Source organism: Electrona antarctica (genome assembly GCF_951216825.1).
Source record: "Electrona antarctica genome assembly, chromosome: 7".
In the NCBI taxonomy this organism is placed as follows: Eukaryota; Metazoa; Chordata; class Actinopteri; order Myctophiformes; family Myctophidae; genus Electrona; species Electrona antarctica.
The window spans coordinates 19,015,920-19,043,576 of record NC_136812.1 but is presented as its reverse complement, the minus strand read 5'-3'; the positions used below and the strand labels follow the sequence as shown (position 1 = coordinate 19,043,576).

Sequence of the window (27,657 nt, the reverse complement as noted above, 5' to 3'; positions counted from 1 at the left end):
CCGGTGGCTTTGAAAAGAATCAGCCACTCCATTCAATGCACAGCCACTGTGCATTGAATGGAGTAGCCATTGTACAAATATCTGATTCATCATTACTGTAGTGTACAGTAGTCAATGTGACTCTTTGAACTTGGAAGTTGAGGCATGCGAAAGCACTGGACATTACATAATGATGTTGTGATGCTTGTATAAGATGCTGTCAGCTGACAGTACACCACATCCCAATGAAAGGCTAGTGCCTCTCAGTTAACCCATTGATGCCTGAGGCCGAATCTGCAACGCCTTCTAGGGCCTGACCTAAGGTTTCTGAAAACCTTCAAATTCTGATTCATTATTTTTTGAGTGGTGTAAACCACTCCTACAACTGGCTTTGTTAGTCTGTGCGCAAAAAATGAGCATGGTTGCTACGGTCACCCAGTTCACCCGGGTGTGATTTCATTACGTCAGAGCTGATTTCATTACGTCAGAGCTGATCAGGCTATATAATACCTTACACCACTCAGTTCACACGGGTGTGATTTTTTTGTGCTACATGTATAGCAATAGCTGATGAGACACAGAGCGCGCCGGTATCAAGGGTAGAACAACGTATAGGTTGCACCAGGCATCAATGGGTTAAGTCAAGTTTATTAATAAGCAGTAAAACACAGTACACCACATCTCAATGGAGGGCTAGTGCCTCTTAGTTAAGTCAAGTTTATTAATTTAAGTGTTGCTGGGACATCTATCAGGTCAGCTGTGGTTAGTTTATCCCAGGGGTGCCCGCATTATTTTGACTTGAGAGCTACTTTCAAAGACTGCTCAACAAGGTCTATTCCACCCACAAAATATTTATCCCATTGCTGAAAATAGTTAAAAATGTATCTGAAGGGGCTTTGGAATAGCGGTGCTGCCGTTTACATATAAGACGAACACACTCGGAATGGGAAATAGAGGGGGTAAATGTGACTGGTACGGTTTTATTTTGTATAACTTTGTAATACTACTGACGTTTGTGTGCAGCACTCTTGAAAATGAAGTAGGCCTATTGCATTGTGGGTTTGAGCTGACAGGCCCTATTTGATCAATGAAGTCACCTTAATTCAAGTGGCATTTAGGGCATATATAGCATGTGATCTACCTGCACAGCCTTTGTGATCTTCTGATAGATCACAATCTACCTTTTGGGTCAATTATAGCCTAATTGTACAGTAGCTTGTAACTGTGCTAATGTTTCTGGTGTCAAGTCAAGTTTATTTATATAGCACATTGCACACGACAAGCGAGGACTCAATGTGCTTCAATTAAATACAAAACATAAGAATAAGAAAATACAACGATCAATAATTATACAAAGAATTAAGACAGCATATGATTAAAATACAAGATGAGTTATTTAAAAATAACTACACATTTCACAATCTAGCTGAAAGCTAGTGAAAATAAGTAGGTTTTTAAATTTGCTTTTAAACTAAGACAGAGTGATGGCAAACCTTATATCAATAGGTAGAGAATTCCACAAAGTAGGACCATAAGGACTAAATGCACCATAACCTGATTTAGAGTTTGTCCTTTTTATGGTGAGGAGACCGTTGTCTGATCTAAGGGGTCTGGGTGGCACCTATGGGTCAAGCATGTCAGAAACATTGGAAGGAGCCATTGATAGATTTAAAAACAATGAGAAGCTTTTTAACACTGAAGAGCCAGTGAAGAGATAATATAAAACGGGAGTAATATGTTCAAATTTCTTGGTTCTGGTTAAAACTCTGTTGTGGGTGGCCAATATATTTTGTAATCTTCATGCTCGGAGTGACTGCAATATTTTCTCGTACAACTTTTTTTAAAACTGTCCTGAACCCCTGTTGTCCCCCCAAACTATGATCAGCATGATGTAGCATTACGCTTTCTGCTGTCTGTAGTACCTGTCAAAGTACTTCCACTGATCAGTGCAATGTATCATTTTTAATAGTTTGTTGTCAGCTGCTCATAGGTGAAGAATCACTAAATACTGTAAATCTAGTGAGCGTTTAAAGCATGTTTAAGTGGTTTAGCAGGCACATTGCTCTGATCTCGGTATTCTGCCAACATCAACATTTGAGTCAGTAACTGAGCATCAGGGTCATTCTGTTGAGGAATTTGTAGCTTAAATGCTGTGTTGTAGATTAATTTGTAGTTTAAATGCTGTGTTGTAGATAAATGGCATTTTAAAGAATGATAGAACACAACATTGTGCCACTCAAAGTTAAATTCCTTGGGATTTGTGCCTACCATAGCTTGAACTTTTATATTGAAATTGTTATGTTTGGCATCATATATATTTTTATGTAAACTATCGGATACGTGTCACTGGTGTCTTCTGTTTGATAATATGCTGATTCCAGCATGCTAGTAGAGTCCAACCCTTCGTTTGTCTTCACAAGTCGCATAACGGCGCGTGTGCGTATGTGTGTGTGTATATATGTAGGAGGAGAGTATAGCAAAGATGAGTGAACGAGGAGGACGGTGCTTATGGTGGTGAAGAATTTGAGTGAGCAAGTTAGGGAATAAAAGGTGAAAGAGTGAGAGAGGCGGGAAGGGGTGGGGGGGGAAAGTGGTGACTGAGTCAGTGAGTGAATGAGTGAATGTGTACACAATAGGTTGGCTCCTGGCCATGTATTCCCCTCCCCCACCCTGTCACCCTCTCCAGTGTGTCCTGCGGACTCTTGCTCCACTCTGCTCTGTGGCTCTGGTGTCAGCCGCCGGGAGGGAGGGAAGAGCCAGGCCCAGGCTGAGCCGTTCTCACTAGGCCCTAGGTCCTTTTTCTGGAAGGGAGGGGTGGAGGCCCTGCTGCCTGGGTGGTAGACTAGGCCTTAAGCAGAGTCCTGACGCCCCTGGCTTAACAGGCCCTGGACAATTACATAACGGCTCCATGTTGCTAAATGCATGCATACATAACAACTCCCAACATGCATGCAGTCATGAACCCACTGAACCCAACATACATAGTCATGAACCCCCCCTGAACACCAAAACAACCATGCATGCAGCTTTGCATTATTTTTTACCTCTCAAATGACAAGAAATGCTCATTTCTATTATTTCACCACCACTACAATTCACCTCTAGTCTACACATCATAATGATGCATATAGTTTGCCACGTCCCCTTCGCTCTCCTCAAACTGTAGAAAACAACACTGGAAAGATACCAGTCTTGATTTTTATCCTGGATTTGTACTTGTCTTTGCTACTACCGTTTAAAGAGGAACTCCCCTTTGGCCTTGTCTTGCACGCAGTTTGTGACTATGATCTTGCTATCTGTAGCGGAGGAGAGGGGGTGGGAGGCCTGTCTGTGTTGCCCTTTGCTAAAGATAAGGGGGAGAAGCACGGTAGTGAGGCTCTCACTCCCCACGCCGCCATTACAGAACTATTGATCTCTTTAGATCTGCTCTCATGTGTCCCATTCTGCATCTGTCCAACGATCGAGCAGAACTATTTATCTAACGCCATCTACTGGACAAAGTACAAAACTACAAGTTGCTGCATGGGAGTAGCACATGTGTATACAACTTTGAAGTTGTTGGGAGGGATGGTGAAGATTAACTCAAAATGAAGCTGGTAATGATAATAGTAATGATTTTTGGTTTGTTTCTCCTCAGCGACGTGAAAAGAGAACGGCAGCCCCCGTCACCAGATGATGTGATTGTGCTGTCGGACAACGAACCATCCAGTCCGCTCATGAATGGGCACTGCTTCGTGAAGACTGACACAGATAAACTTATGGTAAGACCATTGAATGCAAAGAGAACGCAAATTAATTTAAACACCTCAAAGCTATATTTTATGATGGGTGCTCTAAAATGCAGAAGCAGAAAGTATCTGACACTCGCAATGAATTGCTCAAAATACTGCTGTTTTTTTTTATTTTGTATTTACAGCGTCAGTACATAGGAAATAGCAGATTATTCTGCCACAACACGGGCAAAGATTCAATGGTTTCTAGTATTAACCTTTTCTGTACAAGGCAACATGTAAAACCATAAAAATTGCATTTTTCCCAACTATTTCTTAGTTGGAACAGTTGACCTTCGGTTATCTCATCACGGGCTCATAATTGCGATGTCAACCTGAGATTTAACAGGTTTAACACCGAACATTGTGCCAGACATGTGGCGCTTGTTTCTTTACGAGATTTTAAGGGTTATGTAAACATTAACATTCGTCTTTCCATGCACATTTGTATGGGCTCACGTTATTATTATGAGATGCGTGTTTGGCACACAATGGTTGCTGATGGTATGGGTTTTGATGTATCAGTCTGTTAGTAAAAGGCCAACCAATCATTAAAACTATCACTGCCACCTGGTGGACGAAAGTGCCAGCACTTGACTGCCGACCCGGATCTACTTGGTTTTAGTTTGACGCACGTCCGCTTTGCTGGTCCATTTTAGATGCTAAATATTTAGCGTCAATGCTAGCGAGCTAAAATGAGGCCATCCTTGCTCTAGAAAACGCCAATGTCCCAATCGGGATCACCGGACAATCAGAACAGACCTCCGAACATCGGGCGTTTTGTCAAAACCATGAAGAGCTCCGTAGATTTAGCGTTATTCAGCTTTTCAGTCCGCCTGTATACAAGAAGTGAACGGCAGTGCGCATGCACGAAACCGGTCTAGGATCGCTGAAGAAGGAAAGGCCAAGCAAAAAAAAAAAGAAAACGGCGATCCCGTTTGATATCAATAATAAAGCTTATACGACGGAGCGTTCCGTCAGAAGCAGTTGACGGTTGGATTTGAATTGGTGGAACGTTCCGTCATGAGCAGGTTTTTGTGTTCACCCACTCATACACCTGTAATCATGTGATGTAACAATTGATTCTCATTCTGAACCTCGTGTGTCTGATAGACACCACATTGAGAAATGGAGAAATCGAGCTGTCGGAAGGAGAAATGCATAAAAATATGCCGACAGACACCGTGCCGTGGATAAATCGGACAGCCTCCAGCCAACCTGAACATCCTATCTGTATGGTGTGTGTGTGTGTGCGTGTGTGTGTGTGTGTGTGTGTGTGTGTGTGTGTGTGTGTGTGTGTGTGTGCGCAATGTGCTGTGCACACAGAAGAGCAGTCCTGAGGAGAGGGAGCGAATTATCAAACAGCTTAAAGAGGAGCTGAGACTCCAAGAGGCCAAGCTGGTGCTGCTGAAGAAGCTACGACAGAGCCAGATCCAGAAGGACAGCACAGTACAGAAGGTACATGCAGACAACAACTGAAAGGTGACTCATCCTGGGATGAGGCCTGTCATGCTTTTATTTATTACATAACTGCGGGTCCTTTTATCGCATTTCAAGACAAGACAAGGGGTGGAAGAATAGGTATTGTTAGCTTATGGGGGTACCACCTGCCTCAAGTCCCACCATGTTGATTCAGTTGTTCACGTTTCAAATTTGTTTTCTTGTTTCCCAGTCGACTGGCTCTGTGGCTGCTCCCCCTCCTCTGGTAAGAGGTAGCATGAGCATCACATCAGGCAAAGGACCCCTCCAGGTGACACCTACTTACCACTGCAGCTGCTTATTGTCTCACACAGGACAATTTTAGCTACAATATTCAATAGTAGATTATGTAGTTGTGGCATTCAAGTAAAAGTATGGATGTAGATATGTGGTGGTTGAGGGGCACGGTGGCACAGTTGGTAGTCCTGTCGCCTCACAGCTAGAAGGTCCTGGGTTCGATTCCCACTCGGGACGCTGTGGGTGCTGGCGGCGTGTTTCCTCCTCCGCGTCATCAGTGCCCATACCCGAGGCGGGGTTGGCGAAAGGGCCTTTCTGTGTGGAGTTTGCATGTTCTCCCCGTGTCCCCTAGGGTAGGTACCCTCAGGATCACATTAGATAATTGACACGGGTGAAAAATGGGTTACAAAATCGTGGGATAAAAATTATTTAAAAAAAAAAAGATATGTGGTGGTTTAATCTAGGCATTGGAACCGTATCTGTGCCAAACGTATATCTTGTGAAAAGGTATTGAGGTCACCTGAGCCATCCACGAGCCATCCCCGAGAAAAATAAATAAATAAAATATATAAAAAATAATATATAATATATATATATATATATATATATATATATATATATATATATATATATATAAAAAAAAATGTCTGGCACTGGCCTGGATATTGTGTTAATACAACGAGCAATTGAGGTGTAATAACTCTGCTACTTGCAGTTTTTTGTTGCATCTGCTTGATTGTTTTGGAAGTAATATGTAGTGTAATGTGTTGTGTTTCCAGGTGTCAGGCCGTAGCTCAGGCACAGTGATCCCTCCACCATTGGAAGTAATATGTAGTGTAATGTGTTGTGTTTCCAGGTGTCAGGCCGTAGCTCAGGCACAGTGATCCCTCCACCATTGGTGCGGGGTGGGCTGCATATCCCGTCCAAACAGACTTCCCAGGTTGTCATGCCTCCCCTGGTCAGAGGGGCACAGGTGGGTGTTGGCTGATAATGACAATGATGATAATTATATGGCAATTGTAATCATATATGGGGCGGCTGTGGCTCAGGAGGTAGAGCAGGTCGTCCAATGATCCATGGGTCGGCGGTTCGAATCCCGGCTCCTCCTGTCTACATGTCGAAGTGTCCTTGGACAAGACACTGAACCCCAAATTGCTCCCGATGTGCTGGTTGGTACCTTGCATGGCTTCTGCTGCAATCGTTGTATGAATGTGTGTGTGTGGGTGAATGTAATGCACAATCTATGTAAAGCGCCTTGGATAAAGGCGCTATATAAATGCACCATTTACCATTTTACCATTTATAACACTAATGTAATTATTATATATTTGTATTCCACTTGACACTTGACTGTTTATCTCCCTGCCCTTTCTACCACTGCTATCTAATCCTGCTTTTGCTTCTTTGTCAGCCCATTGCGGTGACACCTCAGCAGATTGCCAGTCTGCGCCAGCATCAACAGCAGCACAGTGGCTCTGGCCCTCCGCCCCTGCTGTTGGCTCCCAGGGCCTCTGTGCCCAACGTCCAGGTGCAGGGCCAAAGGATCATCCAGCAGGGTCTTATCAGGGTGGCTAATGTAGCTAACACCAATGTCATGGTTAACATCCCCCAGGTGAGAAACATCCAGTGAAATGTTTACACCACTAGCAGAGTTGAAACAATATTATTACTACAGTACTAATAATCAATTAAAATATACATTCTGGCAAGTTTTGTAGACTAGCTATTTAGCTGAAGTGCTTGACAGAGTGGAACGTAATCGACGCAAGAATACATTAGGAACGGAGGGTGAGAGAAATTCCTCCCTTGCGTTGCGTCGGTTATGTGATCTGTCGGGTTGAGATCTGATCCCAAGCCAACGCAACCAAATTGCTTGCGTTGCGTACCTTGCGCCGAGGGCACCCTGCCCACCTGGAGGCAGCAGAGCGCAACACTTCCGCCGGCACATTGAGTTGTAAATGTAAACACGATCGGCATGGATATGTTAAACAGGACAACATGACATGAGCGTCCGAAGCACTGCTTTGCAAACTCGTCAGTGATTATCAGGCCTGGACTGACGTTATGTCCAGTGGGCAATGGGCCGCCCAAAGAATGGGCCGCCCCCATTGCTTTAATATGTTTTTGGGCCAAATGTTAGCCCTTTGACCAAGTCCAGCCCTGCTTTTCAGACGAGAACTCAGCGGAATTAGAGTGGAGAGAGTGTGTGTGTCTCCTAATCCTATGCTTCCATTTGGTGACAATTTGACCGTTTACAGACGCGACCAACAAACCGTGTTTTCCGTTGCTGATGATCATCCACTAGCGGCTTCCTTTGACAATGAATGGTAGACTGCAATCTGCCCGTGTGAACGCAATGATTAATTGATTACAGCACTAGCAAAAGACGCAAAACCTTGTTGTGGCGTGAGCTTATGGATCGGCAGTATATAGCCTACTTCGATTGATGATATAGTCTATATTATAGTGTAAAACTCATTATATACAGTTATAACTACATCTCAACTCATAACAAAAAATAAAGTGGCACGTCAGTACAGTTTATACAATCTAAAACTATTTGAGGCATCGCATCCGCATGTAATAAAATACACCAACTGCAGGTGCCAGGGGGTGTCACAGCTGCCATCTAGTGGGCGAGTAGATGCTTGCACATTAAAAATTATAATAGACCGACGTAAGCGACGGAGCGACTATACATGTCTAAAATAAGCTTGCGTTTTTTTGTGTCCGTTTGACTCCCCCACGCAAGGAACAAAACGGACTGAATGTAGAGGCCTTAAGCGCTGTTTCCCTGGTAGTAGATGTTTCTGCATGATTGATAAAATATAATTGTGTAATTTGTGAATGCCCTCCTTTTGTCTGTATAAGCAGATATGAAAAACATTGTGTGCTTTATGTCCAGGCCTCTCCAACCAACCTAAAGGGCTCGTCGTTGTCGTCCAACTCCAATGAGTCGCCAGCCAGCCGACAGGCAGCTGCCAAATTGGCTCTGCGTAAGCAGCTGGAGAAGACCTTACTGGAAATCCCTCCTCCTAAACCGTCTGCCCCAGAGTTTAACTTCCTCCCATCGGCAGCCAATAATGAGTTCATCTACTTGTTGGGGCTGGAAGAGGTGGTACAGAAACTGCTGGAGATTCACGGCAGAGGTGGGTAGCGCGTCCTCAATGATATCAGGCGAGAGAAGAATATTCTGAATTTTTTCCTTTTTTATTTTTAACTGACTCTCAGGCACCCTTCGCCTTCATATTAGCTTACCATTCGATCCAGGGCGCTCTCCGTGGTTTTGATCTGATGGATATACTACGCGCTTCATTTCTGACTTCAACATGCCTCTCGTTCAAAATATGAATGCTTTGGAACTTCTAGCGATAGAATAGACTCGAGACCAAGTAAAGCTAACAAAATATTTCTCCGGTTTTCTTCCGGATTGTTTCCGGGGGGGGGGGGGGGGGGGGCTTCAGAGTAAAAGCGAGTTTCCGGCACCCCAGAGCTCCTATTTTAAGGCATCCCGGCACCAATTGTGTTAACAAACCTTCCGTGGTTGTAGTAATTGGAAGGGCCCGTCTTCAGTTTGGGATAGAAATGAAGCAGTGACCCCCACTTTTGTATTACACATTAAACTTGGTTTCATTGACCACGATATCTGTGTTACAGTATTATATTAATGTTTATTTGTTTACACATTTATGTTTACCTTCAAAACCTTCAATACTAGTACCTTTGGCTCTGTATTGGTCAGCTATTTGTCCCAGTACACCAAATCTCTTTGCATAAAATAGCTGGTCAACAAGCTCACAACGCATCATGCTGCGTTCCGTAAGTTTGTAGATCGTCTATTTTTGGCATATGTCCCCCCCAGAATACAGATGCCAGAGGTTAAGTGGTCAAGTAAAAAGATGTGGCAGCCCCCCTGTAGTAACTCTGAGGACACCTGTTGAAGACTTACGTTCTAATGGAATCTGAATTTAAGCTGCTTCTCCAATGAGCTCCTTTTTGCTTTTCTTATCACACAGGTAATGTGGGCTTGGCTGCGGCATTGGCCAGCACTCTCCCCAAAGAGCCACACACCTGTGCTCAGTGTAAGACAGACTTTACCTCCCGCTGGCGACAAGAGAAGGCTGGGGCCATCCTTTGTGACCAGTGCATGTCATCCAATCAGAAGAAAGCCCTGAAAGCTGAGCACACTAATAGGCTGAAGGCAGCCTTTGTTAAGGCCCTCCAACAGGAGCAGGAGATAGAGCAGCGCATCCTCCAACAGGCTGCCTCCTCTTCATCCCCTTCTGTCTCCAAAACCACCTCCTCCCCCATAATGTCCAAGAGCGAGCAGCAGGCGCTGGTGTCCCAGCAGTACAAACAAGTCAGGGCTGCCATGCAGCAGCAGCAGCAACAGCAGCAGCAGCATAGAGGAACACCTGTTTCTCGCCACCACGCCACAATCAAACAGGTGAGTGCTGCCTTTAAAGGAGTAGTTCACCCAAAATGACTTATTTTCTGTCAATTGCACACCCCATGAAGCCTTGAATTCATGGAGATTTTTTTTTCTTTTTTTTCTCGCATTCCTGAGCCAATAATTCAATGATAGGGTGGCTGTGGCTGGTCAGTCAGTAGGAGACTCAATTGAGTGGACTCTGAGTGGTCATTTTTGGGCGAATTACTCCTTTTAGTACATACAATTCAATCAGAATCATTGTTTTTTTTTGTTATTTGTTCTTTGAGGACAAACCACCTGTGATTTCATGAACTTAATGTCCTATCCATCTCTTATCTGTCCCCCTCCCTTCAGAGTCCTGGTCAGCTGTCCCGTAGCATCCAGTCTGTGGTGAGCTCTCGTGGTACGACCCACTCCTTCTCCTCCTCCTCCCAGCTGCAGAGCGCCGTGTCGGCGGCCCAGCTGGTCAGCAGGCCAGGTAAGCATGCCGCAGCACGCCCGCTGCAGCAGGGGGCAAGGGTCAGCGCCAGCAGCAGCAGTAACCAGGGCAACATGGCTGCCTGGAGGAAGCAGAGCGGAGGGAACACAGGTAGATACATGCGAGACCAGGCTAGCCTGAGAACAGTTCACTCCTTCCGTCTCCCTTTCATGGGGCTGTCTGTCGCTTCCTCTCACAGTACCTTAACGTGGCTTCCTTTGCTCAAACTTTCCCTGTCACCTCTCGTTCACCAATCCCTTTGCTCTTTCTTACTCTCCAGTATCCCTATAGTTCCAGATTGTATGTCTTTGTTTTTGATGTCCTAAAGTCGGATGCCGGGGTGCAGCCGAGGGAGGTGGCATCTTCTTTATATGGCCTTAGAATCAGTAGAATCCTGACTACACCATCTCTCTCCACCATCCCTCTTTTCCATCGTCCTTTACAGGTTTACCACCAATTAAGAGTTTTTCACACCATACAGGGTGTCCATACAGGGTCTTTACAGGGAGGAAATTCACATAAAATGGGTATAATTAACACATGCTCTTTTATGATCTCTTGTGCATAGATACCTTCAACTAGCTTGCTTTCAACACATTATTTATCGGATCCATTGCAAAGAAAATTGCAAGAGTTTTTGCTGTGATTTCACCTATAACAATCCTATCACTATCTCAGCCATGTTGTGTAGTCATCCTTGTTTTGTTTCTCTTCTGTAAGCTCCTCTATGGTTAGGGGGTGTTTTGTTTGCTTCAGTTTGGGCCTGCAAACCGGTTTGAGACTTTAACTGTTATTAAGGGCTATACAAACAAACTTGACATCCGGGACGCTACATATGTATATCGTCCCCCCACCTTTGGGAGCCTTTTATCTGCAATCATGCAAACAGCCTGTCCAAAAAATTGGAGAGGAAAGGTTGAGGGCTTCAAAATTGCACCATTATTCTTGGGAATCATAACCGCAAGCACGGGAGTAGCGCATGTCCTTCCGTTGTGTCCGCATGTCGGTCCGTTGGTGTGTCGGATCTGCGTGTACATCCCCAATGTTCATATACTGTACGTTCATATATATATATATGTATATGTATATGTATATGTATGTATATATATGTATGTATATATATATATATGTGTATATATATGTATATATATATATATATATATGTGTATATATATATATATATATATATATATATATATATGTGTATATATATATATATATATATATATATATATATATATATATATATATATTAGAGCTGGGACTCGATTAAAATTTTTAATCTAATTAATCAGAGGCTTTGTAGTTAATTAATCTCGATTAATCGCATTTTAATCGCATATCATTATTTGACCCGAGAACAGTGAGAAAGCTATTTTTTCAAATGGATTTTGGTATACTAGTGAATCAATGAATAGTGAATACATAAGTTTAAGCAATAAAACATTGTTTTTGTAGTAATAATAGGGGTAATAAATTATAATAATATCTCAAATTTAATAATTTATATAGAGCTTTTCTGAGTACCCAAAAATGCTTTACAAGGGGGACATGATAAATCAAAAACAACTTTATTAGAGGAAAAACACTAAGGAATTAAATAGATGAAATAGCTGGGGAAAGCAATATTGAAGGTTTGGATGGTGGGGGCATGTCTCTGAGAGTTTGGGGAATGCATTCCACAGGGTTGGGGGGGGGCTTGGTGCAGCAAATATGTGACATGACCATAACAAAGCACCTCTGTGTTTCTTCCGTGGACATACAGTAACAGCCATTAACAGATTTTACATTTTATTTGGCCATAACCGTTTAGTTAGAAACCATGTCATCTGGTCGGGTCCTTGAATTGCTACTGGTAGTTGGAATAACGTTAGCTCTGATCCATAGTGTTAGAAGGAGGAAAGTAGGCTTGCACATATTTTTTTGTGCTAAAAACGAGGGGCTGCACAGCCTGCACTTCCGCAGGTGTGAGGGGAAAGGATCAAATTAAGTACCATATAACCCCTCCTGAGTCCTAACTACGCTAAGGACCAGAGCTACTGTTGTTGACGTTAGCTTCCAGGCTAGGCTCGGTGCAACATGTTTCGCATCGAGCCGATACTGGAGGCTTGACGAGGTGCGGTCTTCGGTGATATGCGAATTCTTTATTGAATAATTGCACACAACTGTGCTGTAATCCACGCTATCATAGGATAGCATTTTAAATCCTATTTCCAATCCACGGGACAAGCAAAGTGATCTCAGCGGCTTCCCCCGGTCTGGTGAACTGTCTGGTGGTGTTATTGTTCCCCCAATGCTGCTGGGGCATACCATTCTAAAGGGGGGTGGTTTCCACTCCCTGTAACAATGGACACTTCACTCGGTGAACTGGGTGGTTCGCCGGTCCATCTGAAAACTGTCCAGTGACAACGTTCCGCGGTGAAAAAAATAGTGCGATTAAAATGCGTTAATTTTTTTAACGCGTTAATTTTTCTGTAGTTAATTAATCTCAATTAACGCGTTAAAGTCCCGGCCCTAATATATATATATATATATATGTATATGTAGTATTTTCGGACTGTGAGGAAAAAGCCTTTTTAGATAGCCTAAGATTTAAACTCTCGTAGATGTATTTATCGATTCTGACATTTTCAATCTACGAGAGTCTAAGGTCTCATGCCCTATGGCAGTGTTTCCCAACCTGTGTGCCGCGGCACTTTACTGTGCCGTTTGATGTGTCCAGGTGTGCCGCCTGATTTGACCGAAAATAACACTAGCCCTCCCCCGAAAGCAATATTATAGCTACTGGGCTGCAGGCTTCCTATTGTTGCGTCGTTGTTGTTGTCACACGTCTAACCATTAGACGTGCGATAACGACGGAACAATAGACTCTACGACCCTCGGCCATTGAAATGTTAATGCAAAAGAGATGCATCCAGAAGACGCTACATTTCGCGCATATGCACGTAGACAGCAGACACATACAGTCCTACATGTCCCGACCCAAACACTGAGGAGGTAAAGTAAACGTGACGTTGTTGTGATTAAACATAATGTGCCACGAAAAATAGCTGTCCAAGTGTCCATACATGATCGCCTCGTTCGGCCAACACAATATATCTCCCTCCCTCCACAGAAGCGCAGTGATGCCTGATTTATTCTTCGTCGTACACGTGTTCCATGCTGAAAATGGCTGAATTACAAGCTCACAACGCGTTGCGGACGCAACGCGTTGTGAGCTTGTCGATCAGCTATTTTCAGCACGTGGAAATATGCAGGCTGTGAGAACTGAGAACCTTCACAATAAAAGCATGCAGCTTTCACAAGTTGGCCCATAATAAAGACAAGGAAAAGGATTAAGAATTAGGTGGCATTTCACATTGCATATGAGCAATTCTTTCTCCAAAATGTATTTTTTTTAAAGGAATTATGTTTTTATTATTAAATCCCCCAAAGTTTTTTTTATTCAATAAAGTCTGAGGTTCTATATGGCTATGGGCTGTGGCTGTGTGATAATAATAATAATAATAATTCAAAAAAGAAAGAACGAAAAAGAACTAAAATAGTTTTGGAACCATGAACTTTAGTTCAAAATATTGAATGATGAATATATATATATATATATATATACTGTATATATTATATACATACACATATGTATGTATATAGATAGGCCTATACACCGTATATCTAGGTGTGCCCTGAGATTTTTAGGCTATGAAAAGTATGCCCTGGGACAAAAAAGGTTGGGAAACACTGCCCAATGGTACTGAGAGCTGCACCCCCTGCCTCAGAATAGCTCTGAACATGTACAAATGCAAAATCTATGGTGCTTACCCTGCTTCCCCACCTGTTAATTTTATTTTTTATTTTTTTTCCTATTTGGAAAGCGTTTGAAACCTGTAGGTCCGTAGTTTTCAATAAATAAGTGTTTTAATCCATTCCGTCTCGGAATCTTTCCGCCATCTTGGATATCTCCTCGTCTCCCTAAATGAGTGCAACTTCCCAGGGTTGCACAATTGCACTCATTTAGGGGGACGAGGAGATATCCAAGATGGCGGAAGTTGCGACTAATTGCATTGGTACGGTTTGGCCTTTAAATAGAGCTTATAATGGAGATGTCCAAGGTATTGACCATCTAATGTGCTTCTTCTCTGTCAGGTGTGACCATGGCCTATGTGAATCCCAGCCTGTCCGCGCACAAGACCACCTCCGCTGTGGAGCGTCAACGAGAGTACCTGCTGGACATGATTCCTTCCCGCTCCATCTCCCAGACGGCCAACACATGGAAATAATACAACCTGATCCTTACTCCCACCATTAACCATCACCCCTCCCATTATTAATAATATCAATAATAGTCATTCTCATTATCAACCTAACGTACTCTGCATCCTGCCAAAACTACGCTGGGGAGGATTGACTTTTTGACCAATGATTACAATAACGAAAGAAAAGGAGAAAAGAAAAGTCTCTCCACCTCTCCCTTTGCTCTTTCCGCCACCATCTTTTGTTTTATTCTTCTTCTGAGCCTTTCCTCCCAATATGGAGGCATATTGAGACAACTCAGGCCTCTGGGATACAAGGATTACTGTATGTCCTAACAAGGACTGAGGGTAACTGGAAGGCTTGACATGGACATGCATAGTACATTCTCAGACCTCACTAGTGTCACCACTCCTTCCTTCCCTCCCAGTATGTCAGTTTAACTTTGTTCGCACCAAGAGTTGTTGCAGGGTCACTGCCCTTCCCTGTCTCTGGTTCAGACAGGTAGAGGGTCACTATCACATCCACCGTGAATGATTCGCCTTACTTCCTATTCCTCTCCAGTCTGAGATGGCTAGACTCAGGCCCAAAATGGTGGCAGGACCGAACTTAACTTAAGACCTCATGGCAGGGATTGTGGTGGAGCTCTGAGGACCATCCACGAAATACTAAGAACTGCTTCAGCTTTGCAAAAATGAATATAATCAAATGACTGTAAAAAACAATATTCTCTATCTGCGCACAGATGGCCTCTTCTCTTTAACCTATGGTGTATAGTAGAGAAGCAGACTTGGTGTGTCGGGTAATTTTGTATGGCTGAATGTTAGAATTTTTGTCTTTCTTCTGTAAGTCATATACTGTGTTGAGATATTGTGCTCCCTGATATTTTGGAAGTGGCCTCTTGTCGAGGCCTGAATTGAAAGGCTAATGTTACTGTTGAGGTGGTTTTACATCTGCTGGGTTACGTGTTTTAGCCTAGTTTTAAAGAGTTTTCTAAGATGAGTTAAAATACAGATTATGGTTTCACTGACTAATGTAAAAAAAAAAAAAAGAGAACAATAAAACACGGCCATATGTTTGGAGGAGTATTCTTCTTGAATATTGTAAAAACCTTCCAAAGAACTAGTGGAGCCCAAATGGAATCCCTTCTACTAGAAGGTTTCTAGTTTATTTTAACCCTCTCTGGATATAAAGATGAATTCATGCTAAACAGAGAGGTTGTAAGGAATGTCATATTTTATGACATTGATTTGCTTTTAGTCATAGGTTGTGGTGCATTATTTTTCTTCTATAGACAAACTGTCTCTGGGTTTATTTATAGGGTCACGTTAGTTAAGATGTATGCTTATGCCCTGAGTTTGAATGGATCTTCACTTTAGGCTTTGTTTTTCTTGTGTGTCCAGTTGTTCCTAAGCACCCTTTAATTGGTCTAAAAGAAGCTGGACAGCTTTCAGAATGTAGTTATGCAAAAACCCCTATAGCAACACATGACATGGATTTATTAGTCTTTCTTTTACATTGAAGTGTGTATGATTTGTCCAGATCCTTAAAATGAGTTCTCTATGCCGTTTCATGTAAGCTGTGGTTCTATAAGCGGCAGCACAGGATAAGCTAGTGGTGAAAATAAAATCTCTAATATATAGCAGTGACATACTCTATGCCAACAGAACTTCCTTTCTTTTCTTTTTTTAGAACAGAGTATTGTCTTCTTAATGAGTTCAGATGTCATAGAGGATGTTCCTTTGCTGTACTCCCTTCCACTTTCACAGTACACTGACTTTCTCCCACGAAGAAAAGCGATGGCCTAGCAGGAATAAAAGCAAAATTAATTGGTAATTATGTTTAAAAAGCCAGTGTATTTAATTTGTTGTAAATCCCTTTTTTCACTGCAGCCATATTGACAAATAGGGTAATGTCACATGTACAATCTTACCAATTATAGGTAAGCGTCATTGTTCTGTTAAATTGTAGGAAGTGTGTGATGGTCCAAATTTCAGATGCAACCAAAGCCAGCCATTAATTGTACTGACGGGACATTGTCAGTATGGAAGGTGTCGGCACAGTTTTTTTTAAATTCCACCAAGCTATATTCCATCTCTTACATTCAAACAATCCTGCTGAACATGATTCATCACCCATTATTTTATGACCCGAAATGTCTTTTCTCCCAATGTCCCATTCCTTATGTTGTAACAGACACAATTTCACAAAGAACTGGGCCCTATTTGTCTGCAGTGCTTGTAGCATTAAAGGAGAATTCCATGCTAGAAGGCTTTCTTACCTTTATTTGTAGTTGTTACTTTCCCAACAAAGAGGTCCAGGTGTTATTTTGTGCAAAAGTGCATTATTGGCTATTTCCCCTAATATAAGGGTATATAATATTGGGTTTTTGTGCTAATTCGCTTATTTCCATCGAAATAAGTAGTAAAGTGTGCCGCTTGGGATACTATTTACATTATGAAGAGAGGATATATACAAAACAAATTGACTTTTGAGCGATGGAAATAAGCGAATTAGCATAACACCCCCATAGCCCAATTCAATGCAATGCAATTCATTTAGGGCTTCTGGTAGGGGAAATGGCCAATAATGCGCTTTTGCACAAAATAACACCTGGACCTCTTTGGTGGGGACGTAACAACTACAAATAAAGGTAAGAAAGCCTTATATGGAATTCTCCTTTAAGAGCCGTTCACACCAAGCACTTATCATTCACCACTGATGTTGTGTTGTGGACTCTGCCATGCACTTGAGTTAGAGCGATTTTAAAAACAATATGTTTATAGTTATCGTGCTTGGTGTGGACAGCCTGTTAGGCTCCACTAAGACACGACACACTGTAGGTATATATTCTTTCAAGTCCTGTGGTTTCTCTCTCAATAAACCAGGGTTACATTGAAGATGGTGCAGCAGTACATCCTCAATAGAAATATGTTCATGTGAACGGAGATTGGATGAATTCAGCCATCTGTGCACTATAGTTAAGTCTTTCTTTATGAAAGTGGTATCTGCAATATTCCAGATGATCTGTATATTGCATATTGTCTGTAATCCTACAACGCTGTGCCCTGCTTAATGTAACCCTGTGCTTTTCTGACTACTGCCTGTTGCTGCTGTCTGACAACAAGAACACCATTCCGTTTCTTGGGGTGCCAGCACTGTCAAATGCAATAGCAACCCTGTTGAAAAAAAGTGTACAAGAAATGTTTGTTTTGGGTTTTTTCTGCTCTATCAAGTAATAATAATAAAACTAATTCTAACCCCTTACTTGTTTGATCCATATGCATTGCTTTATAGCTTTTGTGTTCATGCCCACATTTCCCAATGTTTTCTTTGTTTCTGAGTTACAGGAGATATCACAGCTTCCGGTCACATGCAAGATTAACCTGCAAGCCAAGGCTAATGTGACTGTTATGATGAACAATACGTTTAAGGCCCCCTTTTTATTATTTTCCAATTCATGAATTCATCTCATTGCTCTTTCATCGATGATGGAAGTAAATAAAATGTCACCAGAATTTCTAAATGTTTTGCTATGGTTTCTAGAACATCTTAACACTGCAAGTTGTTTTTGTCCAGTAGTTTTACTGGCCATCCTGTTCGGACCCATGTTAAGATGTTGGACCATGGATATGCTTTGACACTTTGGCCTCTGTACAGTATATCAATGCCAATATAAGTTGCCCTTTTGGCTCAATTTCAGAGGCTGACTATCTTTAAGTGCTCAGAATTTTTCAAAATTAGCAAGCTTGACTAATCTTAGTTGTAACATGCAAACAATGGTTACGATATAAGACAACTGGACCTTATTGGACTTTCCGAATTCAAACTACTACAGATTTACACTACACTTAGAGCCTTTTCACTGCAGCCATATGGCCAATCAGGCAGGCAGGGCGTTATGCTCGGACGTAGAATAGATATACGCATTGACAAATAGGGTAATGTAACAATCCTGTACAAGTGTTACCAATAAGATAATTAGAGGGTATGCGCATGCTTAAAGTGACTGGCACATCGAGTGGCAAAGCAACATGCAAAGTGAGTTTAACATTGTTTAACGTTGTTTAATCAGATAGGACTTTTCTGTTTGGATGCATGGGTTGTCAAGGCCAGAAAGTAGTTATTTGCCACTCAGTAGGTATTCCTGCACAACTTCCGGGTTTGGTGATGATGTCACACGCATACCCTCTATTGTCTCCACCAGGCCGAAGGCATGGCCGAGACTTGTTTTGCACTGTCTGTCAGTGTGTCCATCTGTCATTCTGTCTGACCACTGACCAGCTAGTCAGATTTTTGCTAAACTAATTTTTATTTATGGGACCAAGCCCTTTGGTCCCTTATTGTATTTGTCTGTTTTTGCTTTTTCTCCTTCCACCAAAACTTTACGGCTTTACCGTGCAGTCGGTTGGCTAACATTGGCTTCCAAGGTTTGCAGGATTGCATCGTTTTGAACAAAATCTTCAAAACCATGAACGTACTAGTGTGCGGTTTCTGTGAAATTATGTATGCACATTCTGCCGTCTGTAGGTGCCCTTTGAGAGCGGTTTTGAAGGAGTCAAGAGATTCACATGTCTTATGGCAATATACTTTTCAAATTGTTGAGATGGAGCTAAGAATAGAGATAGGGCGGTAATTACCGCCGAGTCTAATTGCTCCCTTTCTTGTGCAGGGGGGTTACTTTGGCAAGTTTAAAATATTGAGGGACCTGTCCTTTTTTGATGGAGAGGTTAATTTATGTGGGTGATGATTGGAGCTATGGAGATGGCTGAGTCACTGAGACATTTGGAGGGAATATTGTCATGGCCAGTGGCGTTGTTGGGTAATTGGGTTGCAAGGCACTCCGTTTTTTAAGTACCTCATCAGTTAAAATCTTCTTTACATCGCCTTTACAAACACCTAGGTTTTTGTAGGCTTTGATGTGCTCTACACCAAATCGACCGCAGGGGCATATCCACACCTGGTCCTACGTGAGCCTAGGGCCCTAGGAGGCCCAGGTGTTTCTGAACTCGGCCCAGCCGAAAAATAGTGGGTGTATTGTGTTTTAGGTGAGTACTGAGCAGCGTGGGACTGTCATCACAGACACAAAGGGCCAGGAGGCGGGCCGTGTGTGCGCGTGTGTGTGTGGCCAGTGTTAGCCTGGTTAATAAACCAGACCGAATCAGCCGTGATATTAGTCTGGCTTATTAGCCAGGCTAGGCCAGTGTAGGCGGCAGTCTCGTAAATAATACCGTAGATAGGAATAGGATTGGCTCATTTGGCTGTCAATCGAACAGCCGGGCACGCTAGTTTAGTGAACGCCCACCAAAACAAAACAACACACGAAACACAGCACAAGTTAGCGTCTTAGCGAAGTTAGCGAAAAGTGTGACAAAATAAACATGGAGGAGAAACTAAGACCACGGCAAAGAAAAGGGAATACAACTTACAACAACAAGGATTGTGAAAGAATTTATCCATGAGTGAAGCCAGTGCAAGACTCACAAACCACGTGTTGCAGGAGGCTTCACTGTGTGTGCTGTGTGGATCGTATGGGACCAAAACAAGATTCCAACACAGATAAGGTAACGGCAGCTGAAATAACGAGTGTTTATACCACATAGTGCAACACTCCCAGTCATACAGATCAGTCATGTTGAAAATGGCATGTGGTTGTACCAAGGCAAGGCAGCAGCAGCAGCATCCATATAGTAAGGGCATTTTATCAGGTATTTGACCAATCTGGGAACTAAATTGTTACCAAGAAATTTCTTCACCAATGTGTTTCTAAAGGTGTCTAATAACATGTACTAAAAGTTTGAAATTCAACTCCCGTGGGAAAGTTGAGTTATTAGCATAATATGTGACCATACCCATAACATCCTATATAAGGCAAAAAAGTCCAAATTTCATCATTCTTTAAGTCGCATGTGACATATGAAACTAGGGTGATTTCATGATTCTGAATCCATTCCAAGCATTAGTTTTGCAAAAAAAACACTCCTTGGGCTAAATTAGGCCATATCCACTTGACCAAATGTGCTGACCTCATCACGTTTGTGTGGCCGTTTTCCTCCCAAGGAGTGTTTTTTGTGCAAAACTAATGCTTGGAATGGATTCAGAATCATGAAATCACCCTAGTTTCATATGTCACATGCTACTTAAAGAATGATGAAATTTGGACTTTTTTGCCTTATATAGGATGTTAAGGGTATGGTCACATATTATGCTAATAACTCAACTTTCCCACGGGAGTTGAATTTCAAACTTTTAGTACATGTTATTAGACACCTTTAGAAACACATTGGTGAAGAAATTTCTTGGTAACAATTTAGTTCCCAGATTTTCATAGATTTCTCTTACTAATAGTTACAGATGTGCTTGCACCTGTCTGTGTGTAGAGTTGAGAGTAAGAACTCCCAAGTCCCAAGTGGCAAAACTGCCCACACTATTTTTTTTCAGTTGGCTTTGTTAGGGGGAGGATGCTTTGATAACGTAAACATTTCTTTATTGGTTCATTAATGTAATTAATGTCTTCACAATCAAATCAAAGCCTCCTCTTGGTTGGTTGTATTGTCCAGTTGTATTGGTTGGTGTATTGTCCAGTTGTATGTATTCTTTGGTTGGTTGGTTGGTTGGTTGGTTGGTTGGTGTATTGTCCAGTTGTATTGGTTGGTTGGTTGTATTGTCCAGTAAATTGTTCATTTAAATGCAGTTCTGACACCTGACATTTTTAGGAAATTGAAGGCAAAAATGCATATTTAATCATTAAAGATCACACCAGTGTGGTGCAACTCTGTGTGGGGTACCCAGAGTATATAAAAGGATAGAGACTGAACTGGCGCGAAGCTCCGCCCCCCCAGCTATTCATGTCAGTGGAAGTTGCTCAGTGGCGTTTTGAAGCACCCGGAAGACTGCCGGAAGTCCCTCCTCCGGACCTCAAATTTGAGGTCCGGGGTGACGTAGGGAGTGATGGTCCTACATGTTAAAGCCCAGCTGCACGGTGTTTCCCGGTCATGAATCCACGGGTCCGCCTGTAGTCCCTCCTCCTACCACTAGGGCCCAGAGCTTCAACGTTGAATAGCCTCACTGGCCCCTTGGGGGTACCCCGGGGGTCCCCGGAACTTCCAGACCCACAGGAGCGCGCGGCATTTTAGAAATTCTGAGCAATTTGTGTCTCTGGCTTTCATTGCAGTCAGTATAGCGTGTGAAAACGTGTATGTCACCAAGAGGGGGGCGGCGTCTGAAAAGCTAGGGACGGCCCTCTCGTGGGCTTTAAATTCTAGCCCACATCACTCAGAATAGAGTGACGGTGGTATGTTTTTGTAAATATTGAGCTCGTTCTTGGCGACAACATAGTGAACCAACACCAGGATGGATAGAAAGAACGTTGGGCCCAAATACATTACAAGGACAAGGAAAATGTTGTGAACAAACACGGCTGTGCTTAGATACTTTGTTGAACGTTATGTCTCCGCGCCCGTGCGCCGTACAGCCGAGATCCAAGCCATTCTACGTCTTTTTGTAAACTCGTCAATCTGGGTTCCTTGATGCTGTCTCCATGCTGGAAAGCTGAAAATCTAATTCCGTTTTCTGGCTCATTCCCTCGACGTGACCTGCTGTGGCACTTATTTACTGAGCAAGTCTGCACCATTGTGAGGTCAGTTTTAAAAAAGAACGTATACAAGCACACCGGATGGTCGCTCAATGTAAACAAACCAGACAAGCCAACAAGTATGGCGGCCGCTACCACGTGACACATATGTTGACGCCCCCTCCAGGAGATTTTGGTACACCCTATAGAGGGTATGCGCGTGACATCATCATCAAACCCGGAAGTTATGCAGGGATGCCTACTGAGTGGCAAAACACTACTTTCTGGCCGTGACAACCCCTGCATCCAAACAGAAAAGTCCTATCTGATTGCATTCAACAACATTAAACAATGTTAAACTCACTTTGCATGTTGCTTTGCCACTCGATTTGCCATTTCTCTTAAGCATGCGCATACCCTCTATAGTCTGAATTCATCCATGGCTCAGAGCGGGTTTTGACCCTGATGGTTCTCAGGGGAGCCATGTTGTGCAGTACTGATGTAAATTTGGTTTTGAAGCCAAGCCGTGTTTCTTCAGTACAATACAAGGTCTGCTAAAAGGATTTATCCAAGAAAGCCTATGGCTTTTTTCCATTGGGGTCCTATTACTCAAATCTTAATGATAGACAAATATACTACTGTGCTAAAATATCATATATGAGTAGAAAACTAATATAAACAAAATCACACCAGTATGAAGTGAGGGGCGCTCTTATCATCATACGTTATCATACATCATCTCATGATTCCGGCCAATCACAATTTGCCTGCTCACCTCAAATCGTCATTATTGTTTGTGTTTACACTATGACGTAAAATTTGACGCAATATGACTATGACATAAAATGTACACTATGACGTAAAATTCTTCATTCATTGTCAATGAGAATTGAATGTTTGTGTAGGACAAAGTTTGTGGATTCTGAATCCATTCCAAGCATTAGTTTGGCACAAAATACACTCCTTGGGCTAAAAGCAGCCATAGCCACTTGCCCAAATGTGCCCAAAATGTGCTGACCTCATCACATTTGTCATCACATCTATGGCCGTTTTTAGCCCAAGGAGTGTATTTTGTGCAAAACTAATGCTTGGAATGGAATCAGAATCATGAAAACCCCCTAGTTTGAAATGTCACATGCTACTTAAAGTAAAAGGAAAGTTTGACATTTAGGGTCACAAGAAACCCCTATAAAAATTGGCCAAGACTACCACCTGTTCTCTCCACTCCAGATCGGATTGCATCCAGCTCACTGATGTGCTATCAAAGCCGATTGCTTTTAGCATATTAATCAATATACAATATGTCAAATGCCCTTTGGAGGTCCAGCATGATCATGCCGCAATATTTGCCCACGTCCAATGCAGCATGTTTTATTGATTAAGTGCTAGCTGTTTGCCTGTTTCATCTAAGAGCAATCCCACCTAGCTGTTGAATATTGGTTCTGCAGAAAGGCAGAATATCAGTAAAAAGAAGAATTAAATGACCACTTCACTAATTTTCAAACTACCTTGCAATTGCTACATTAATATTCATTTAGACCACAATTGATGTCTCAGAGGGCTGAAAGTTTAAAAATCTGCCTAGACATGTGCCTTACCATGGCATGGGTGCCTACCAATTTACCTTTTTCCCTAGAACAATGGTTTCTATTTCAGATGATGTGATGATCATTCATGATCATTGGTAGGCATGTTATTTCTGAACTGAACCCGTCCCTAACCCACCAATGAGACGAGAGAGTACCGAGTAGAAGGAAATTGTGCCATGCCATGATGAGTGAGCACTGAGGACCATTTATGGTTATTAGGTTATTAAGATAAGGTTGAAATTGAAAATGGATGAAGTGCTTTGAGCTTTTATGGCACAATATGGATACACACGCGTCCTGCGCTGAGTATCTGCCAAAACATTGTGTCTCACATTGCATGTGGGTAATCAATACTAATCATAGTCGACGTCTTGGTTTCTTCCACTCATCCACTGGAATGAGGTTGACTTTCTGGATGGTGGATCATCCTCTCGACAGGTCAGTTGCGCTCCAATGAATCGAATCATGGCTACAGTTTGTACACCAAAGACCAAACTACCAAAGTCACCGTGACCAGACATGGTGGACCGTCCCTATTGTAAACAAGTGTAATGCTTTATGGTGTCGTCCACAGTTAACAGTTTTGTTTTGAGTTGTGCTTGAAATGTAGGCCTACTGTAATTCTCCAATCTGTTAATAAATTCTTCAATCAATCAATCAATCAATCAAACCTCATGTAAACGATGTAGTGACTTTGTAGTGCAGTCTGCATATAGTGCATACCATATATAGGTCACAGGTGCATAGGTTCATACGGATAATTTGGTGACGGTCAAACTACAGATTTGATTGAGTTTACACAAGTTAACTAACGTAAAGACCACTGCTGCCCCCCGAAGGATTTTCTGATAGTGTGATACACACAGGCAATGTACGTGTTATCAGTGAACAGAATATATGTACAAGTTTACTTCTCCATTTAATCGCTGTGCGTTCATTAGTGTAAAGTAAAAGGAGTTGTACCAATATCATAATAATTTGAGTCTCCCAGTAACAAGGAAGAAAGCCTATTTAATCATCAGGGTTTGTCAGTGTCTGTGACATTAGGCCTACAGGGCGTATGAGTTCATTCGGGTGTTCTCAATCAGCTGTGAATCACACCCATCAATTACATCATTCAGTATCCATCAAAGAAGCACTATTTTCCACATCCCACTGTCAGAATTTAAACAAACCATCCAAGATTCCAAGTACCCAGGGGTCTATTGACCATATGCACACCGTGGCCACCTTGCCATATAGGTTAATGGCAGGGTGGTAACTAGGTGCAATTTCCCATTGACAGCCCATACATCCAAACAGTCGTCTGATTGTATTAAAAAACGTAAAATAAAACTCACCAACATTGCAGCTGTACGAAAAGCTTGAATTATCCTCTTTCTATCTGCAAAGTGTTTGTTTCATAAAAATCCACTGTATATATCTCTGTCCTTGCAGGTTAAAAAATACTTTTCTGTGCTCATTGGATATCACAGGATGTTGCAGCAGGACAGCAGAACGTTGCCTTACTGAAGTGAAAACAAAAGTGAAAACAAGCGCTTCCAAACTCTGATGGCAAGATGGCCGCGGCCTGCAAAAGGTCAATACTCGGGCCAGTTGTTTTTTCCCTCTACACCAAATTTATTCGCCACAACACGTATAGCATTGTGTTCTTCTATTTTTGCCATATTTGAAATGTTTGACCCAGAATAGGGATGCTAAATTTCATGTGGTTATTAAAGCCACAAGGAATTTTATCTAGTGGGCAATGGGCATGCATGCCTTCTCAGTGACATTTACTTTTGCCCCACTTTTGACATTTCATAAACCTTGATGTTTAGGGAATATGTAGTGTGTATGATTCATTCTGTTAAATGTGCAGAGTAGGCTACCGGATTACTCTTGTGTAGCTCAAATATACCACTTTACTATAATTTGGGCATTTCCTACATTCACATGCATGTTCAACATTTAGACATGCTACAATTTTGAGGATGTTTGTGTTGAACATACATGTATTCTGTTTCACTGTGTGCACACGCCATGCCACATTTATATTTATCAGCCTGTATGGGAGATGGAGTGTGTGATCGATTTCTTGGATGATTGGATTGCTTGCAGTTAATCATCATTGGATTGCTTGCAATTAATCATTCTTTGTACACTGATCTATACAGTATTGAACCAACAGATTAGAATATACTACTAAGAGCCGACAGCTGCCTCCTTCTGCCTTTTTTTTTTTTTTTTAACTTTCAAAAAATGTAACAGAAATCAAACATAAATGTGAATGCAAGAAAACAAAAATACATAACAAAAACAGAGACAATAAAATAAATCCAAAGAAAAACAGAAAAACAGCTTGACAAACTTCAAAAATACAGCATTTTTCAAACAGTACAAGGCAAGGCAGGGAACAGCAGGAGACATGACTCATAATATACAGCAGATATATAACATTAATTGTCACAAGCCCGGCCTGCATCCAGCCCTTGCTTCTCCTTCTGCCTTTTATAAAACAATATCCCCAACAACCAGGCCTGTAAACTGAAATGTGTTACGAAAGACCAGCATGGCCAGAGGCTATATGAACTGGATACTATGGATTCAGCTAGAGAAATTATTTCAAGTGCAGACAAAGTCTTCTTCCCAGTAAAGTAACTAGATCAAAATTAACCTCATTTAAAATTTTACAACTGCATACTCTGTTCTCAAATTATAGTATTATAGTCAAGTTGTATAGTAAATAGTGTATTATTTACAGTTCTCTTGGATAAAAGAATAGATGTAGGTCATAAGCGCCCAATGTCCATGTTCACTATAGCCACTACAGCTAAGAAACCTGTTAGGTTTGAGTCCTCCATCGACTGATTAATTCCTCTATTTGTCACGTAAGCACAATGATTTAGGCATTGGGACTTGGACTTATACTGTAGAGCAGTGTTCCAAAACTGTGGTGCGTGTTCCCCTTGTGGTGCGCGAATACCCTCTAGTCTAGTGCATGACATGAAAAGGGTTATACAAAATCCGGTAAACACTGTTGTAAGGAGCAGCTGTGGGGGTATACAGCAGTTGTGTGTCTCTCACATGATGACTGACACGTGACATTCCGTGATTATTTGGCATAATCATATTATAAAAATGATCATTTTCGGCCAAATATAACAAGAGTGAGCGTTGGGGGGGTGCGTCAGCTAGGTCAGGAGGTAACAGGATGTGCATGGCCAAAAAGGTTTGGGGACCGCTGCTGTAGAGGTCCTGAGGAGATGGGCATAAGTTGTTACTGAGAAGGGAACACAACCGGTCTTACTATTACTTTAACCATTAACCATTTCCCATGTTTTAAATAGGGCTGCATAACTAAGGGCCTACCATAATCACCATTATAGTAGTGGTGTGGACTCCACTTGATGATTTTTAAAACGTACTATATATTCATTGTGACGGTATGTCACATTTACTATGAAAACCTGCATCTCCCTTCCGTCCGTCCGTCCGTTAGTTAGTTAGTCACCCACGCCTCCATATATGGTCATGCCTCGTGACATCACGTGACATCATGGAGACCCTTAGATCTCCATATCTGCATATACTGTATGGAGCCGGCCCGCAACTCTACATCTGACCTCAAACCCTTAGATCTCCATATATGGAGCTGACCTGTTCTGACATTCCATATGTTGATCCTACCCCACCTGTCCTTCCTGTTCAACTTCTGACATTCCATATATTGATCTGACCTCATCAAACCCTGTACACTCAACTTGACTCAAGACACGCTCCATATATGGCCAGTACAGAATTCATTCCATATGTTGACCCTCCATGCCAATGCGCCAGCGCTCTCCCAGCAGACTGCCGTCACTCAGGCGGATGCGTGCACGCAACCACACCCT

General features: G+C 42.2%; 2 protein-coding genes across 3 annotated transcripts in view; both read left to right on the top strand.

Moving 5' to 3' along the window:
* The window catches only part of gatad2ab (GATA zinc finger domain containing 2Ab), a 49,499-nt gene extending 31,612 nt beyond the window's left edge, over positions 1-17,887 (top strand). Inside the window, exons 3-11 of one of the 2 annotated variants that reach the window (XM_079505168.1) lie at positions 3,617-3,740; positions 5,079-5,207; positions 5,422-5,499; positions 6,322-6,438; positions 6,877-7,077; positions 8,371-8,614; positions 9,482-9,912; positions 10,252-10,486; positions 14,516-17,887. In XM_079505168.1, coding sequence (XP_079361294.1) covers positions 3,617-3,740; positions 5,079-5,207; positions 5,422-5,499; positions 6,322-6,438; positions 6,877-7,077; positions 8,371-8,614; positions 9,482-9,912; positions 10,252-10,486; positions 14,516-14,649 — 1,693 coding nt within the window. In that variant the 3' untranslated portion in view covers positions 14,650-17,887. Of the gene's footprint in view, positions 1-3,616; positions 3,741-5,075; positions 5,208-5,421; positions 5,500-6,321; positions 6,439-6,876; positions 7,078-8,370; positions 8,615-9,481; positions 9,913-10,251; positions 10,487-14,515 lie in introns of both variants that reach the window. The other variant, XM_079505167.1, reaches the window with a different exon arrangement.
* A 1,948-nt stretch (positions 17,888-19,835) lies between these two features.
* yjefn3 (YjeF N-terminal domain containing 3) overlaps positions 19,836-27,657 on the top strand; it is an 85,228-nt gene continuing 77,406 nt past the window's right edge. The window contains exon 1 of the mRNA XM_079505668.1: positions 19,836-20,184. The gene's annotated coding sequence lies outside the window, so the exon portion shown is untranslated. The remainder of the gene's footprint in view (positions 20,185-27,657) is intronic.